General features: G+C 39.5%; 1 protein-coding gene across 3 annotated transcripts in view; it reads right to left on the reverse strand.

The window, feature by feature from the left end:
- Positions 1 to 14,883, reverse strand: part of rptor (regulatory associated protein of MTOR, complex 1) — a 304,659-nt gene that overhangs the window by 63,802 nt on the left and 225,974 nt on the right. For all 3 annotated transcript variants that reach the window (XM_016281200.1, XM_016281199.1, XM_016281198.1), the window contains exons 12-14: positions 11,251 to 11,352; positions 3,286 to 3,369; positions 3,003 to 3,113 (exon numbers count right to left, since the gene is read on the reverse strand). In XM_016281200.1, coding sequence (XP_016136686.1) covers positions 3,003 to 3,113; positions 3,286 to 3,369; positions 11,251 to 11,352 — 297 coding nt within the window. The remainder of the gene's footprint in view (positions 1 to 3,002; positions 3,114 to 3,285; positions 3,370 to 11,250; positions 11,353 to 14,883) is intronic.

Genomic DNA, 14,883 nt, shown 5'->3' on the forward strand with positions numbered 1-14,883 from the left:
ACACACACACACACACACACAAACACACACACAAACACACACACAAACACACACACATCATGTTACAATGAAGTGTCATGTTACAATTAAAGCATGCCAATTAAAGGAATAATTCACCCCAAAATGAAAATTCTGTAATCATTTACTCGCCCTTAAGTTGTTCTAAACCTGTATGAGTTTCTTTCTTATGTTAAAAACAAAAGAAAATAATTTGAAGAATGTTGGTAATGAAAAAGTTGCTGGTAGCCACTGACTTCCATTGTATGAAAGAAAAAAAAACATGGAAGTCAATGGTTACCAGCAACTGTTTGGAACAACATGAGGGTGAGCAAATGATAACTAAAGTTTCATTTTTGGGTGAACTAACCCTGTATTTATTTTTTGCCCATACAATGAATGTCAGTGGGCTCCAAACACTCTCCAAAATATCTTCTTTTGTGTTTTGTATGAGTAGAATTAGTCATACAGGTTTGGAATGATATGAGGGTGAGTAAACGATGACAGAATTTTAATTTTTTCACTTTAAGATGGCGTGACTGAGACCCCCTTTCCCCACTTCCATTATATTGTTCTAAGTCCAACTGTATTTGCAAGCAAACACGCCAGGTTTGATGTCAATACTTTCGAAATTGGTGCTCGCATATCTTGTGACTGAAACAATTTTTGAATTAATGCAGGTGTCAATGAGATCTGAGAGCAATGATATCTGCATCAGAATTGTGGAGAGCTGTGCATCTGGGTCTCTGCGCAAAGAGGAAATAAAAATAGAATGAACAGTTTCAGTTTGACCATAAAATTTGACATTTCAGATTAGGTTGAGTCACAGGGTCTCGTTTGACCTTTGATTTAATATTCATTCCCTAGAGTTGCTGTTGGATTTGATAAGCCAATCATAAGACATGTCATATCTTTCTTTAAAGCAAAGTGTGTTTTCAGTAGCCAGATCAGCAGCATTAGAGTGTGTTTTGATTTGAGTGCTGCAGTCTCTGTGAGGGATATGCGTGAATGATCATCTATCTCTGCAGGTGTCTTTACCACTACTGCCAGAGACAGATGGCAAACCACTTTCATTTCCACTGCCCTTCCAGACTCCAATGTACGAAATACACTCTGAATGTTCAAATAATGTCTTCTATGATAAACAAAGTCATATTAATTTCATTTCAATTAAAAATCTTTTGAAATAACAAGTACAGATGAATCATTCACTAGACCAGGAATGTGCATTAAAAAGAGAATAGGATCCATCTTAATTCCATGTTGATATTGTTTTTATTATTATTATTTAGAAATAAAAATCAATATAGCATTTACAAATCAGTAAAAAAAAAAGGGGAAAAAAGCAAGTTCTTGGTCTAGTGAACAAAAAATTTTTTTTTTTTTTTTAAATCACAACAATAACAATAATAAACTTTTTCTTCCTCTGAAATGACTTGATATGTGATGCCTACTTTTCACTATTCAGTCAGTTCCTGATAAAATACATCCTGCCCTAGATGTTTTTTAATTGAATTTCGTGTTTCACAATTATGACGCATTATGGAAGTGGAATTCTAATGGCATTTCACACCGACTTTAAGGGTCTGAACTATTAAGTTAGTTTCTGTTGTTTACAGTCTGATAATTCTGATGATCTCTCAGAAAAGTTCTTATGAGGTATAGCAAAACAATAAATAAATGAATGAATGAATGAACAAATGAATAATAAAAACAAGACCTTAAAAAGCACTTTCATCTGTTTATATTCTCTCTTTGTCTTTCTTTTGGTGAACATTTACTTAAAGCTGTGCTGACAGGAGTTTAACTGGGCCTCATCTGAGAAGCTGAGTTTTAGAGTCTGATCTCTAGAGTATTGGAGTATTGTATTGATACAGTGGCATGCGAAAGTTTGAGATCCCTTTGCAGAATCTGTGAAAATGTGAATAATTTTAACAAAATAAGAGAGATTATACAAAATGCATGTTATTTTTTATTTAGTACTGTCCTGAGTAAGATATTTTTCATAAAAGATGTTTACATTTAGTCCACAAGAAAAACATAGCTGAAATTTTAAAAATAACCCCATTCAAAAGTTTGGGAACCCTTGGTTCTTAATACTGTGTGTGGTTACCTGGATGATCCACAACTGTTTTTTTGTTTTGTGATAGTTGTTCATGAGTCAGATTAAACTGAGCACTGTTCTTCAGAAAAATCCTCCAGATTCTTCAGTTTTCCAGCATCTTTTGCCTAGTTGAACCCTTGAATGGGGTTAATTTAATAATTTCAGCTATTTTCTTGTGGACTAAATGTAAAAACCTTACTCAGGACAGTACTAAATAAAAAATAACATGGATTTTTTATCACCTCCCTTATTTTGTTAAATTATTCACATTTTCTGCAAGGGGTTCCCAAACTTTCACATCCCACTGTAAGTCAGTAATGTACATACAACATCTTGATTTATCAATCAACTCATGGAGGAACAAACATTAAAATTGATTTGCTTTGGAAACATTTAAACATTCAGTTGTTTGTACTATGTTTAAGTTTACAAATTCACATCTTGATCAAATTTAAACTTGACATACTGAAATGCATAGGATAACAAGAATAATATTGTGACTTTACAGAGATTTAATAAAATTTTTTTATTAAAAATGCAGATTTTTGCATATATCAAAATGTGAAATAAGCTTTTAGTTTTGTTTTAATGATATCAACAACTCATTAGTTGGTAACTCTCAGTGCTTAATTTTTAATAACCTATCTGAAAATTAACAGTAATATAATTTTTTTAATAAAATGAAAAATAATGGGACTAATAGGAAACAAGCAATATTATGCTTGCCATTATATTATTATTATTATTATTTTTATCTTGGAATATCATGTTTGATGGCTTCAATAGTAAGAGGTTTTTAGCTGGTCATTAGTATATAAATTATTTTAAATGTTCTGAGTATCATGTGGAATTCTGGGTAAAAACAAGGGCTGAAATGAAAGGGATAAAGTGGTTTACATACACTATCCACAGCCAAGATCTTCGCCCATATGAAGACCAAATGAGGCCTGAGCTCTCTTGCTGAACTCTGCAACAGTTTCAACACATACGGAAAAATCCCCACTGAAAGAGCCTGCGGAGAGCAAAAAGACAGAGTAAGAGAGAGAGGTGGAAAAAAGACTAGATGATGATGCAAGGCAGCTGAACGATATTCTGCACACAGTGTACCTAACTAACATATGTATTATCTAAAGGCTACTGTACGTAAAAGAAAGTTAAAAACAAATGTTAGTTGTGTATCTCACCAAACTGACGGCCCAAGGGCCCAGGTCCAGAAATCGCCCCAACAACTCCAGTGCCCTCAGTCTGTGTACCTGACTTAAGAGGACCTAAGAGAAACCAGATGGGAGAACATTAATCTGATGTTCCACTCTCTTCCATAGCCAGTGGAGTCAGTGAGGAGTGGATGACAGGGATATGTGTGTCAGTGTGTAACTCTACAAAAGGGCCAAAGAAAATGACCCATTGGAGATGATGTTACAGCTTGGGTCATTGAGGTCCTTTAGAGTATTAGGTATTTAAAACGCCCCAAACCAACAGTAATCACCAAACGTCCCACACCCATGCAAACATAAAAACAGGCAGACATACATTCACACACACAATGGGAACAACTAATATAATCATACTGAACAGGTGCTCAGGCTCACATACATTCCCTGCAGGCTGACACAAGCTAATGACTGCCCATCTGTGTGTGTACATCTGTGGTTAGAGTGGTTTGTGTGTGATTCATTAACATGTATTATTGCACTGTAATCCTAAAGCTCAAAATATATATTTTTTTTTGTTCGGAAAAATTAACTTGTGAGTATTTAAAGTCGCGGCCTAATGGTTAGAGAGTCGGACTCGTAACCCAAAGGTTGCGAGTTCGAGTCTCAGGTCCGGCAGGAATTGTAGGTGGGGGGAGTGAATGTACAGCGCTCTCTCCCACCTTCAATACCACGACTGAGGTGCCCTTGAGCAAGGCACTGAACCCCCAACTGCTCCCCGGGCGCCGCAGCATAAAATGGCTGCCCACTGCTCCAGGTGTGTGTTCACTGCTGTGTGTGTGCACTTTGGATGGGTTAAACGCAGAGCACTAATTCCTAGTATGGGTTACCATACTTGGCCACATGTCTTTCACATTCATTTAGAACTTTCTTTTTCTTTTGAGTTCACAAACTGACATATTTTTGTCAATTTGATCTGTTTCATTGTTTTGAGTTGAATGAACAAACACACCAATACCAGTCAAAAGTCTTGATAAACCTAGGTAAACCTAGGTAATTCTTACTAACCTCCCATCTGTATTTGTTTCTGTGAATGTTTCAGCATGACTATCCACAGAACTTGTGAGACTAATGTTTCATCAATGGGTGGGGAAGACATGGCACAATTTATTTTTGCTTTCAAAACTCATTTTAAGCATAAGCCTTTAGATCAAAAGATCTGAGATTGTGAGAAGCATAAATTGAGTTAAGTGTAGACATTTTTTTTAGTTTTAAATAGCAACTTTAGTTTTCATATTCCTACGCCAGCATTTAAAAACTCTGTATACGTGTATATGTATTTAAAGCATCTAGATACTGTGGCACACACTCTCAGCATGGTGAGGGGGTCCGGATATAGGCCTTCCCAGAGAGAGAGCCGTGCTGTTTGTGAGGAGCACAACAGAAGGACTACCCACCTCAATGCCCACACAAAAACATGCACAAACTCCAAAATGCCTGCAATCTCCTGCCAAAACAATATGCCACCCTGCCATAAAGGTATTAATAGATCACAGGGTCACGTCAAATCACGGACTGTGAAAATTCTCAACATGCACCTTGGCTATAACAGGGCGTTCCTTAATACCCTGAGAAATGCCTATGACAGAAGGAAGGAAGGAAGGAAGGAAGGAAGGAAGGAGGGAGACAGATGAAAGAATAGAGAGACGTGGAAGAAGTGGGAGGAATATGAGGGAGGTCTGTTTTTTCTGACTCTGGCCAAATGGAAGATTACTCAGCACTTACAAGGTTTTACACACATACACATGTGTAAAAGTGTGACTGGCTGCTGAGTTTAAGATAAGTGTGAAGATCTGAGCCCATCTGTGAGTCCAGACCTCTTAAAGAGATGCACAGAAATATTACAAAAACTCAATTTGACTCAATACAAGCAGCAGGAAACAATAATTCTGATCAGATAGCATTTACCTAACAGTTTACATTTGATGAGTTCTATGCATTCCCTGGGAACCAAAGTCACAATACTGCTGTTTATAGTGTCATGTACTACTGTCTGAGCTAAAGGAACATACACAGTGAGATTGTAGAATATTTGAACACTTAAGTTACATTTACATTACATATTTTGAAAGCTTATTACTCAAGAAATTGTGAACAGTACACTGTAAAAGACATCAAACATTTAGAAGTCTGAGCATTGGTGTGTGTATGTGTTCTTTAGAACAATAAATAAGTATTTTATGTGCGTGGGAGAGCCAGTTATAAATGTATATATATTTACAGTGCTGTGAAAAGGTTTTTGCCCCCTTCCTGGTTTTTTAATTTTTTGCATATTTGTCACACTTAAAAGATTCAGATCATCAAACTAATTTTAATATTACACAAAGATAATGCAAGTAAATACAAAATGCAGTTTTTAAATTATGATTTATTTTATTAAGGGAAAAAAGCTGTTCAAACCTGCCTTGGCCCTACGTGAAAAAGTAATTGCCTAAATCTAATAACTGGTTGTGCCACGCTTTGCAGCAACAACTGCAATCAAGTGTTTGCGATAACTGGCAATGAGTCTTTCCATGGTCAGAATTGTTGGTACCCTTGGTAAATATGATCAAAAAAGGCTGTCAAGAAAAATCTGCATTGTTAAATCCTATTGATCTTTTCTTTTAAAAATGTACAAACATCTAACCTTTCATTGAAAAATAAGAATTTAAAATGGGGGAAATCTCATGATGAAATAAATGTTTTTTTCTCACGTTGGGCACAATTAATGGTACCCTTTTATTCAATACTTTTTGCATCATCCTTAAGATAACAGCTCTGAGTCTTCAGCTATAATGCCTGATGAGTTTGTAGAACATCTAACAAGAGATCAGAGGCCATTCCTTCATCCAGAATACCTCGAGACCCTTCAGAATTCCAGGTCCATGTTGGTGCTTCTCCTCTTTAGTTCACCCCACTCATTTTCTATAGGGTTCAGGTCAAGGGACTGGAATGGCCATGGAAGAATATTCGTTTTGTGCTCAGTGACCCATTTTTGTTTTGATTTTGATGTTTGTTTTTGGATCATTGCCCAATATAAGATTTCTAGCATGGACAGTCAGTTTTTAATTTTTTATCTGTTGTTATTTGATAGAATCCATGATGCCATGTATCTAAACAAGATGTCCAGGACCTCCGGCAGAAAATTACACCAACAACATTAAAGATACAGCAGTATATGTCATTGTACACATGGGGTACATTTTTACTCCTGTGTGCACCAAACCTTTCTTGAGTGTTTGCTGCTAAAAAGCTCCTTTTTTACTTTTATCTGACCATAGAACCCAGTTATGTTTGAAGTTCCAGTAGTGTCTAGCAAATGAATATGCTGGAGTTTGTTTTTGGATGAGAGCAATTACTTTTCTAGATTTTTTTCTCGAAACCCTCCCAAACAGCATGTGGTAATGTAGGTGCTTTTTGCCTTTTTTTTTATTAAGCTTTCTGACCCCAAGGCTCAACTAATCTCTGCTGTTCTGCAGCTGCGATCCTTGGAGAGCCTTTAGCCACTCAAACTCTCCTCCTCACCATGCATTAGGACGACATAGATACAAATCCTCTTCCAGGAAGATTTGTAACATCTTTAGTTGATTGGAAATTCTTAATTATTGCCCTGATGGTGGAAATGGGAATTTTTAATGCTCTAGCTCTTTTCTTTAAGCCACTTTCTAATTTGTGAAGCTAAATTATCTGTTTGCTGCACATCAGAACTATATTCTTTGGTTTTACTCATTGTGATGGATGATTTAGTGAATTTGGCCTTTGTTTTCCCTCATATTTATATTCCTGTGAAACAAGAAGCAATGGCTGGATAATTTCATGTTCATATTCACCCTGGTGTGCTAAAAATTCTAAATATGAATGGGAATATACTTCAGAGAGATATTTTACTCATAAGAATTTCTAAGGGTACCATTAATTGTGGCCAACTTGTATCAGAGAAAAACATTGATTTCATAATGAGATTTCCCTCCATTTTAAATTCTTATTCTTCAATGAAAGGTTAGATTTTTGTACATTTTTAAAATAAAAGATCAAACAGGATTAACAATGCAGATTTATTTTGACATTTGACAGCCTTTTTTGATCATATTTACCATAATGTACCAATAATTCTGACCACGACTGTGTATATATATATATACAGGTCCATCTCAATAAATTAGAATGTCGTGGAAAAGTTCATTTATTTCAGTAATTCAACTCAAATTGTGAAACTCGTGTATTAAATAAATTCAATGCACACCGACTGAAGTAGTTTAAGTCTTTGGTTCTTTTAATTGGGATGATTTTGGCTCACATTTCACAAAAACTCGTATTATGCGTATTATCCCACTCTATGCGTGTGTGCGCTCCGCTCAGTTGCTCTACTCGTATATCGTTCATGCGAATCGGAACAACAAAGTCCACTCAAAAATCAGAAATGGTCTGTGGCGCGGAAGGATTGGCACATGAAAGTACGCGTCCTTCAGGTCGATCGCTGCAAACCAATCTTGGGGACGGACGCACCCGAAGATGCGTTTCTGCGTCAACGTCTTGAACGGTAGCCGATGAAGGGACCGGTTCAAAACTCGCAGATCCAAGATTGGCCATAACCCACCACTTTTCTTGGGTACAATGAAGTAAGGGCTGTAAAACCCCGACCTCATATCGGCCAGAGGGACCGGCTCTATCGCATCCTTCGCCAGTAGGACTGCGATCTCTGCCCGCAGAACAGGGGAATCGGCCGCCCTCACTGTAGTGAAGCGGATACCGCTGAACTTGGGCGGGTGCCGGGCGAACTGAATCGCATAGCCGAGGCTGATGGTCCGCAGAAGCCAGCAAGACGGGCTGGGTAGCGCTGACCAAGCGCCCAGAAACCGTACAAGCGAGACCAGCGGAACCACAGCCGTACCCGCAGTGGGGCAGCGAGGTGGAACACAGGGACCCAACTCGAGCGGCTTGTGAGCGGGCCGGAGAGGAGTGTGAGTGTGATGTGCAAGGCTCACCTGGTTCCACGGGTTGGCAGAGGGTGCGTGAGTAGGGCCTTTGTTGACAACTCTCCGTGCCCTCCTGAGACCCAGAGATAAAAGAAACTGCTCTTTTGTCGAGAATTTGGGTACTGTCGGCCGTGAGGTCAACGGCGGGAAAAAATGAAACAAAAGATTCTCCACCCGGCCCCCCTCCGGGGGGGGGAGGGGGGCGGTCACAATCTCCCGAAGAGCAGATTCCTCCATCTCTGGGTCGCCTGTCTCAGGGCCGCTTGCTTCTCTGCTTGCCGCCAGGTTTGACGGGGGCCTGGACAGGGCAGGGCAGGGCAGACCCTTTCGGCGGCCCGGGAAAGCATAGCTGTCATCTCCGGATCCGATTCAGGCTTTTCCACCGTCCCGGAGGGCGGCAGCGTGGGCGAATCTTCATTGGACAGCTCTCCCTCCGATGCTGAGATCGACATCTGGTCGGGGGGAGGTGCACTGGATACCGCTGGTATGCTCTTTAAAGAGGGTCCAGCGCATTCCGTGGGTCGCTCCGCTGGATCGGAGGAGCAAGAGGAGTGATGGTCCCCAGAGGGTTGGTTCCCTGTGGGGTTTGCCATTACTGTAACCCTCAAACCGCCCGCGTTACTGCTAGAAGTGGTTCTCGTCTGTCCGGCAGAACGAGCCCCAGATCGCGGCAGCGGCAATGGGACTCCGACCCCTTTGCGAGTAGCGGAGCCTGGTTCGCAGCTCCGAGATGGTCATCTTCCCGCAATGAGAACATGACTCATCCACGAAGGCCACCTCAGCGTGCTTGATGCCCAGACACGTGAGGCAACGATCGTGACCATCACCCCGTGCCAGGTAACGACCGCACCCAGAAACGCACGGGTGAAACGGCATCCTTATAAGGACGATCCGTCTTTTAGGAAATGCTCATTTAGTGCTGAGGCGCACAGGGGAGATGGCCGCTTGCAACACGACAGGGAGTAGTGCAGCCTGAAGTGCGCAACCCACTCGACACTGGAACGACCACCGGTGAAACGCCGTCTCACCAACACAGAAAGCTTCCGAGAGCATGCTGAACTCGTAGTTCTCTAAATAAATATAGAGCAGAACGATGTTGTCGCTCGGCTCCGAAGCGAAAAGCTGGTATGCATTGCACCTTCTACCTTATTATACTCACGCTGTGATCAGCAGCAGCTGGATGCAATAACTGCATGCCAATGTGCATTGGCTCGTTTAGTTTACACTCGAAGTAGATTGGTTTATCGAAGCGATATCCCAATTCGTCGGTCACCGACATGACTCGGAGTGACCGACTGAAAGGGAACCCCAGGATGCTGACTTCAAAACTCTGCTTGCCTCATTTGACCTCAAGCAAGTGTCTACTACGGCTACTCACAAATCAGGTAACCAATTAACCTTATCTACACATGCTACTGCACCACTGACAACACTTTAGTTACTCCGTTGCACACCTCAGACCACTTCCTCATCACTTCTAACCTCAAACTGACTCCAGACACAACACACACACCTCCGCAAGTCACCTTTCGGCGTAACCTATGCTCATTCTCTACCTCTTTCTTATCCTCTATGGTTTCATCCTCACTTCCTCCACCCTGTCAGTAGACACTAACACTGCTACTGACACTCTTTGCTTCACACTAACACTTAGACAACTTTTCCCCCCTTCCGTCCAGACCAGCACGCACCACCCCCTCTGCCCCTGGGTGGCCGATGTACTCCGTGAACATCACTCTAGGCTCAGGGCTGCTGAGAGGAAGTGGCACAAATCAAAAAATTCTACTGACCTTAGTGTGTATCAGTCACTCCTCTCTTCCTTCTCTGCAAATGTCTCCACTGCTAAAACAACATACTACCACAACAAAATTAACAATTGTTCTGACTCTCGCACACTTTTCAAAACCTTCTCCTCTCTTCTTCCCCCCCCCCACCCGTCATCAACTCTTACAGCTGATGACTTTGAAATATTCTTCATAAATAAAACAAGAACCATCAGTGGCCAATTATCCACACCAAAAACTGACAAAAACTCCATAACAACAAATACACACTCTCTCTCCACCTTCTCTCCACTCTCATTTCGTTTGTGCATTTCCCACAGCATTTAAGCAGGCTCTGGTAACCCCACTGCTTAAGATACCCTCTCTAAATCCAGCACTTTTAGAAAATTACAAACCGGTATCCCTTCTTTCATTCATTGCAAAGACAATTGAGTGAGTTGTGTTCAACCAACTTTCTATGTTTCTTGCACAGAACAACCTCCTGGACAACCAATCTGGCATCAAAAGCGCCCACTCAACTGAGACTGCCCTGCTCTCAGTTACTGAAGCCCGGAGACTGTCAAGATCAGCTTCCAAATCTTCAGTACTCATCTTGATGGATCTGTCCACTGCTTTTGACACAGTTAACCACCAGATCCTCCTGTCCACCCTCACGAAGATGGGCATTTCAGGAACTGCACTCCAGTGGTTCAAGTCTTGCATCTCACGTAGGTCTTTCAGGGTGTTTTGGAGTGGTGAAGTTTCCACGTCACAATTTCTTGCTACTGGGGTTTCTCAGGGCTCAGTGCTTGGACCACTTCTCTTCTCCATCTACATGTCAACTGAAATGTTTATAAAATATTGACTGCAGAGACAGCACTACTAAGGGATGTGTGAATGAGTGCAAAATAAACAAAGTTTGTACAAGTGACTTACTGCAGGGTTTTGTGGTTCAGGTCTCTGGTGCTGCAGTCACAATGCTGCACTACCCTAAATTCCACATTGGCAGCACAATACACAAGTGCACCTTTAAACTAGCAAAAGTGGATTCAGACACACCCTGAGTGCACCTGCACCATGTGCTTCAGACCATGTGCTTAGAATATTAAAATAGGGCCCCATGTCAGCAGTATGCCTATTTTCACTAAAAATGCTTTCTAGGTACGCAATTCACTAGATTTTGAAATACAACTTTTTAGAACATTTTTGATGTAAGTTACCTGCAGGACGATGGGCAGCTGCTCTGGTGGGTTTCTGTTCTCCACGCCCATTGTCAGCCACACTTGAAAGGCTGTCAGTTGCTCAGCAAAGAATGGACTATGCTGTGGATATACAAACAAATTGTCAGACACAGAAAAGAAAACACACACAAAAACGTAGTGAGCACTGATACTCACAAGGTTTAAGTGGAAGAGCACTTTGTTAAATCAGACAAAAACTGTGTACATAACTGATTAAGACGGCTGTATTGATCGCAGTCGAATTATATAAGTTTTGCATAACACTTTCTCTCCTGCCCCCACTTTATTAATCACCTTGCCCATCTCAAATGAGTCTGTTCACTTTCTGTGTGAATGTAAATAGGCAGATGGGTATTGAATTTGTATGTATTTTTGGGTGTTTTTACATTTATTTACATTACGAAACAAGAAACATAAATCCAGGCTACCCTCTGCCTCTCAGTGATTACATGCACAATAATATTCCAATATTAATTTGGAGAATTTGGTGACTTTACAATTACGTAAGCACTAATTCAATCATCATAACCAGATTAAGCCAATATATATTTTGAATTTTTTAGAAATCTGAACAAGACAGTACATATCTATATAAATACATTTTAGGTCATGTATTCACCGTAATTTAACATTCATTTATATATGTGGATGTCCAAACAAAGGAAATTCAGAGTGATATTACATACAGTTAGGGAAAAGAAGAAACATTTTGGAAGAGACAAACATTTAACAGTGTTATATTTCTCAGGACCAATACAGTATTTTGTAAATAATACACTCTGGTGTATTAAAGTCATGAATGAGAATTGGTAATCAGATAAAATTACTATTTAAAACAGAAATGAACCATAATAAATGCATATTTGGTATTTGAAAAAGAGCATAAAACAGCATAGGAAAATAATTAAAAATGTCTAAATTTAGTTTATTAGATTATCCAGGAATATTAAAGTAGCTCTAAAGCATGCAATTTAAAAAAAAAATATATTTATGGCTTAACCAGAATCCTAACCTAAATTAAAAAATTATGTGCATATTAAAGGAATATTTCACCCAAAACTGAAAATTGACTCAGCCTCAGGCCATCCAAGATGCAAATGAGTTTGTTTCTTTATTGGAAAAGACTTGGATTAATTTAGCATTACATCACTTGCTCACCAGTGGATCCTCTACAGTGAATGTGTGCTGTCAGAATGGGAGTTCAAACAGCTAATAAAGCATCACAATAATCCGCAAGTAATCCTTGTGACTCCAGTCAATCAATTAAGACCTCGTGAAGCGGAGGGCTGTGCATTTGTAATAAATTAAACAAATTTTGTCATTAAGATGTTTTTAACTTCAAACCTCTGTTTTACGCTGTTTGCTAAAATATGAGTCTTCAATCTATAATATTGCTTTCTCCAGTTCAAAAGTAATCTCATCTGAATCAGAAATCTGCACAGACCAAGCAATGATTACAAGCAAAATCGTTCAAAAACAGTTCTAAACAAATATGTTGGTGGATTTTGTTCTGAGAGGACAACAGGGGAAGGACTTTTTCCTGAAGCGACGGTTTAAAGTTAAAATGCCTGTTTTTTACTTCACACATGATGCTTTTATCAGCTGTTTGAATTCTTATTCTGACGGCACCTATTCACTGCAGAGGATCCATTGTTGAGCAAGTGATGTAATTGATCTAAATTTCTTCATATCTATTCAGATGATGAAACAAACTCATCTACATCTTGGATGGCCTGAGGATAAGCACTTTTTTTGTTGCTAATTTTAATTTTTGGAATGAAATATTCCTTTAACTTAATGTACAGTTTCTGGAATATAAGCATATCATAGCATAGTATGTGTGATTATTCAAAGGGGTGTCTGCCACTAACCATTTGATGCACAGTGGTTTTGTGTAATTTGGCACAACTCTCAACAAGTAGCTGTCACTCTTCCCACTGTACCACACACTTTTAGGTGACTTTCACACTGGCAGTTTAGTTCAAACGGTATGGTTTGTATGAAAAATTGGTAATGTGAAAGGTGTCATGCGGACCCGGGAGTGCCAAACTGGGACTACCTGTAAGTGGTGGTCTGAGTTTGGTTGTTCTGGAACTGTGGTGCGTGAATGTGAAAGCAACGGATTCGGGTGCGCAGCTGTTCAGAAATTGCATTTTAGCTGATGATGATGATGTCATCAGAGTTTAAGCTGCAGTAAGCCACGTTCATGCGATGCAAATACAGTAGATGCAAGTGTACTTGCATCATGCTGTGCATAAAGCAAAAAAATAAATAAATAAAAGACCTGTGTTGTGTGTTCTATCATGTACAGTGCACGTTTGTAATAAAGACAAAAGCAAATGAGTGTGAAATCAGACCAATGCTGCAGGGGGCGTCAGGAACAATCGCACTCTGATTCGTACCACAGCAAACATACTCAGTGTGAAAGTCCCCTAAGTATGAAATAACATGACATAAGCAGCTCTCTAATTCTAATAATCTTACTTTTCTATAGCACACAGACACATACACACACACACACACAAATATAAGCATATACAAATTATTGAATACAGGGGGTGAATGTGAGAGATTATTTGTTTGGTCCCAGCACTGTTACATAACTAAATTTCAATCTTTCAAACACTCTTTTAAGATCCTGAGAACAGCAATATGGGTGTTTGTGTGTTAGCAGAAACAGCATATTTTACACTAAAGACAAATCACATCAGGTTGAGAAATCAAGGTCACTGCAACCATCACACAAGACAGACACTGATTCACAAATCTCTGAAAGTCACAAAAGTCAGTTCATTAGATCAGTGTTTCCCAACCGGGGTGCTGTCTGTCTGTGCTACTGTCTGGGCTACTGCACCCAAATTACCCCACTGTAAAATTAAAAAAACACTGAGTGAGCAAAAATTTGTCAGATAGCTAGTTATAATGGTAATTAAATAATGTTTACATATGTATAAAAGCCTACATTAAAATCTGTCATATAAATTGGTCTCTTCATTAGAAATTAGCCTACTGATTGCCACCAGTGATGGACAAAAATGTTTAATAATATAAAAAATATCTGTATGACATTATATTCTGCAGTTCTTCCCTGTTGTACCGAATATCTATACTTTTCAAATTATCACATCGAAGTTAGAAATTCAAATATTGTGACAAATATTTTAATATTTTAAATAGCTAAAATGTTCAAAAAAGCATCTGTTATATAATATCATTTCTGATGTCGCCAATAATTAGAGATGCACCGAAATTTCGGCTGCCGAAAATTAGTTCACCGCTCAGGTTTCACTTTCACGTGGTGTGACGCTCTGCGTATTATCCCGCTCTATGCGTGTGTGCGCTCCGCTCAGTTGCTCCACTCATATATCGTTCATGCGAATCGGAACAGCAAAGTCCACTCAAAAATCGAGCTGACAGGAAACATCGATGTAGTACAGTATTGTTTCTGTCTGCAATAGCCCTACTGTGTTGTAACATGGTGTATGGGTAACTCTGGGTAACGCTGCCCTCTCATTCATTGATCTGCTAACCACTATGTTATGCTCACGTGTTCTGATAATAATAGCTTTCTAGGACTAAACATTATTTGGATAATTGGTAAAAAAAAAAAAA

Source organism: Sinocyclocheilus grahami, unplaced genomic scaffold (assembly GCF_001515645.1).
Source record: "Sinocyclocheilus grahami isolate Dianchi unplaced genomic scaffold, SAMN03320097.WGS_v1.1 scaffold148.1, whole genome shotgun sequence".
Classification (NCBI taxonomy): Eukaryota; Metazoa; Chordata; class Actinopteri; order Cypriniformes; family Cyprinidae; genus Sinocyclocheilus; species Sinocyclocheilus grahami.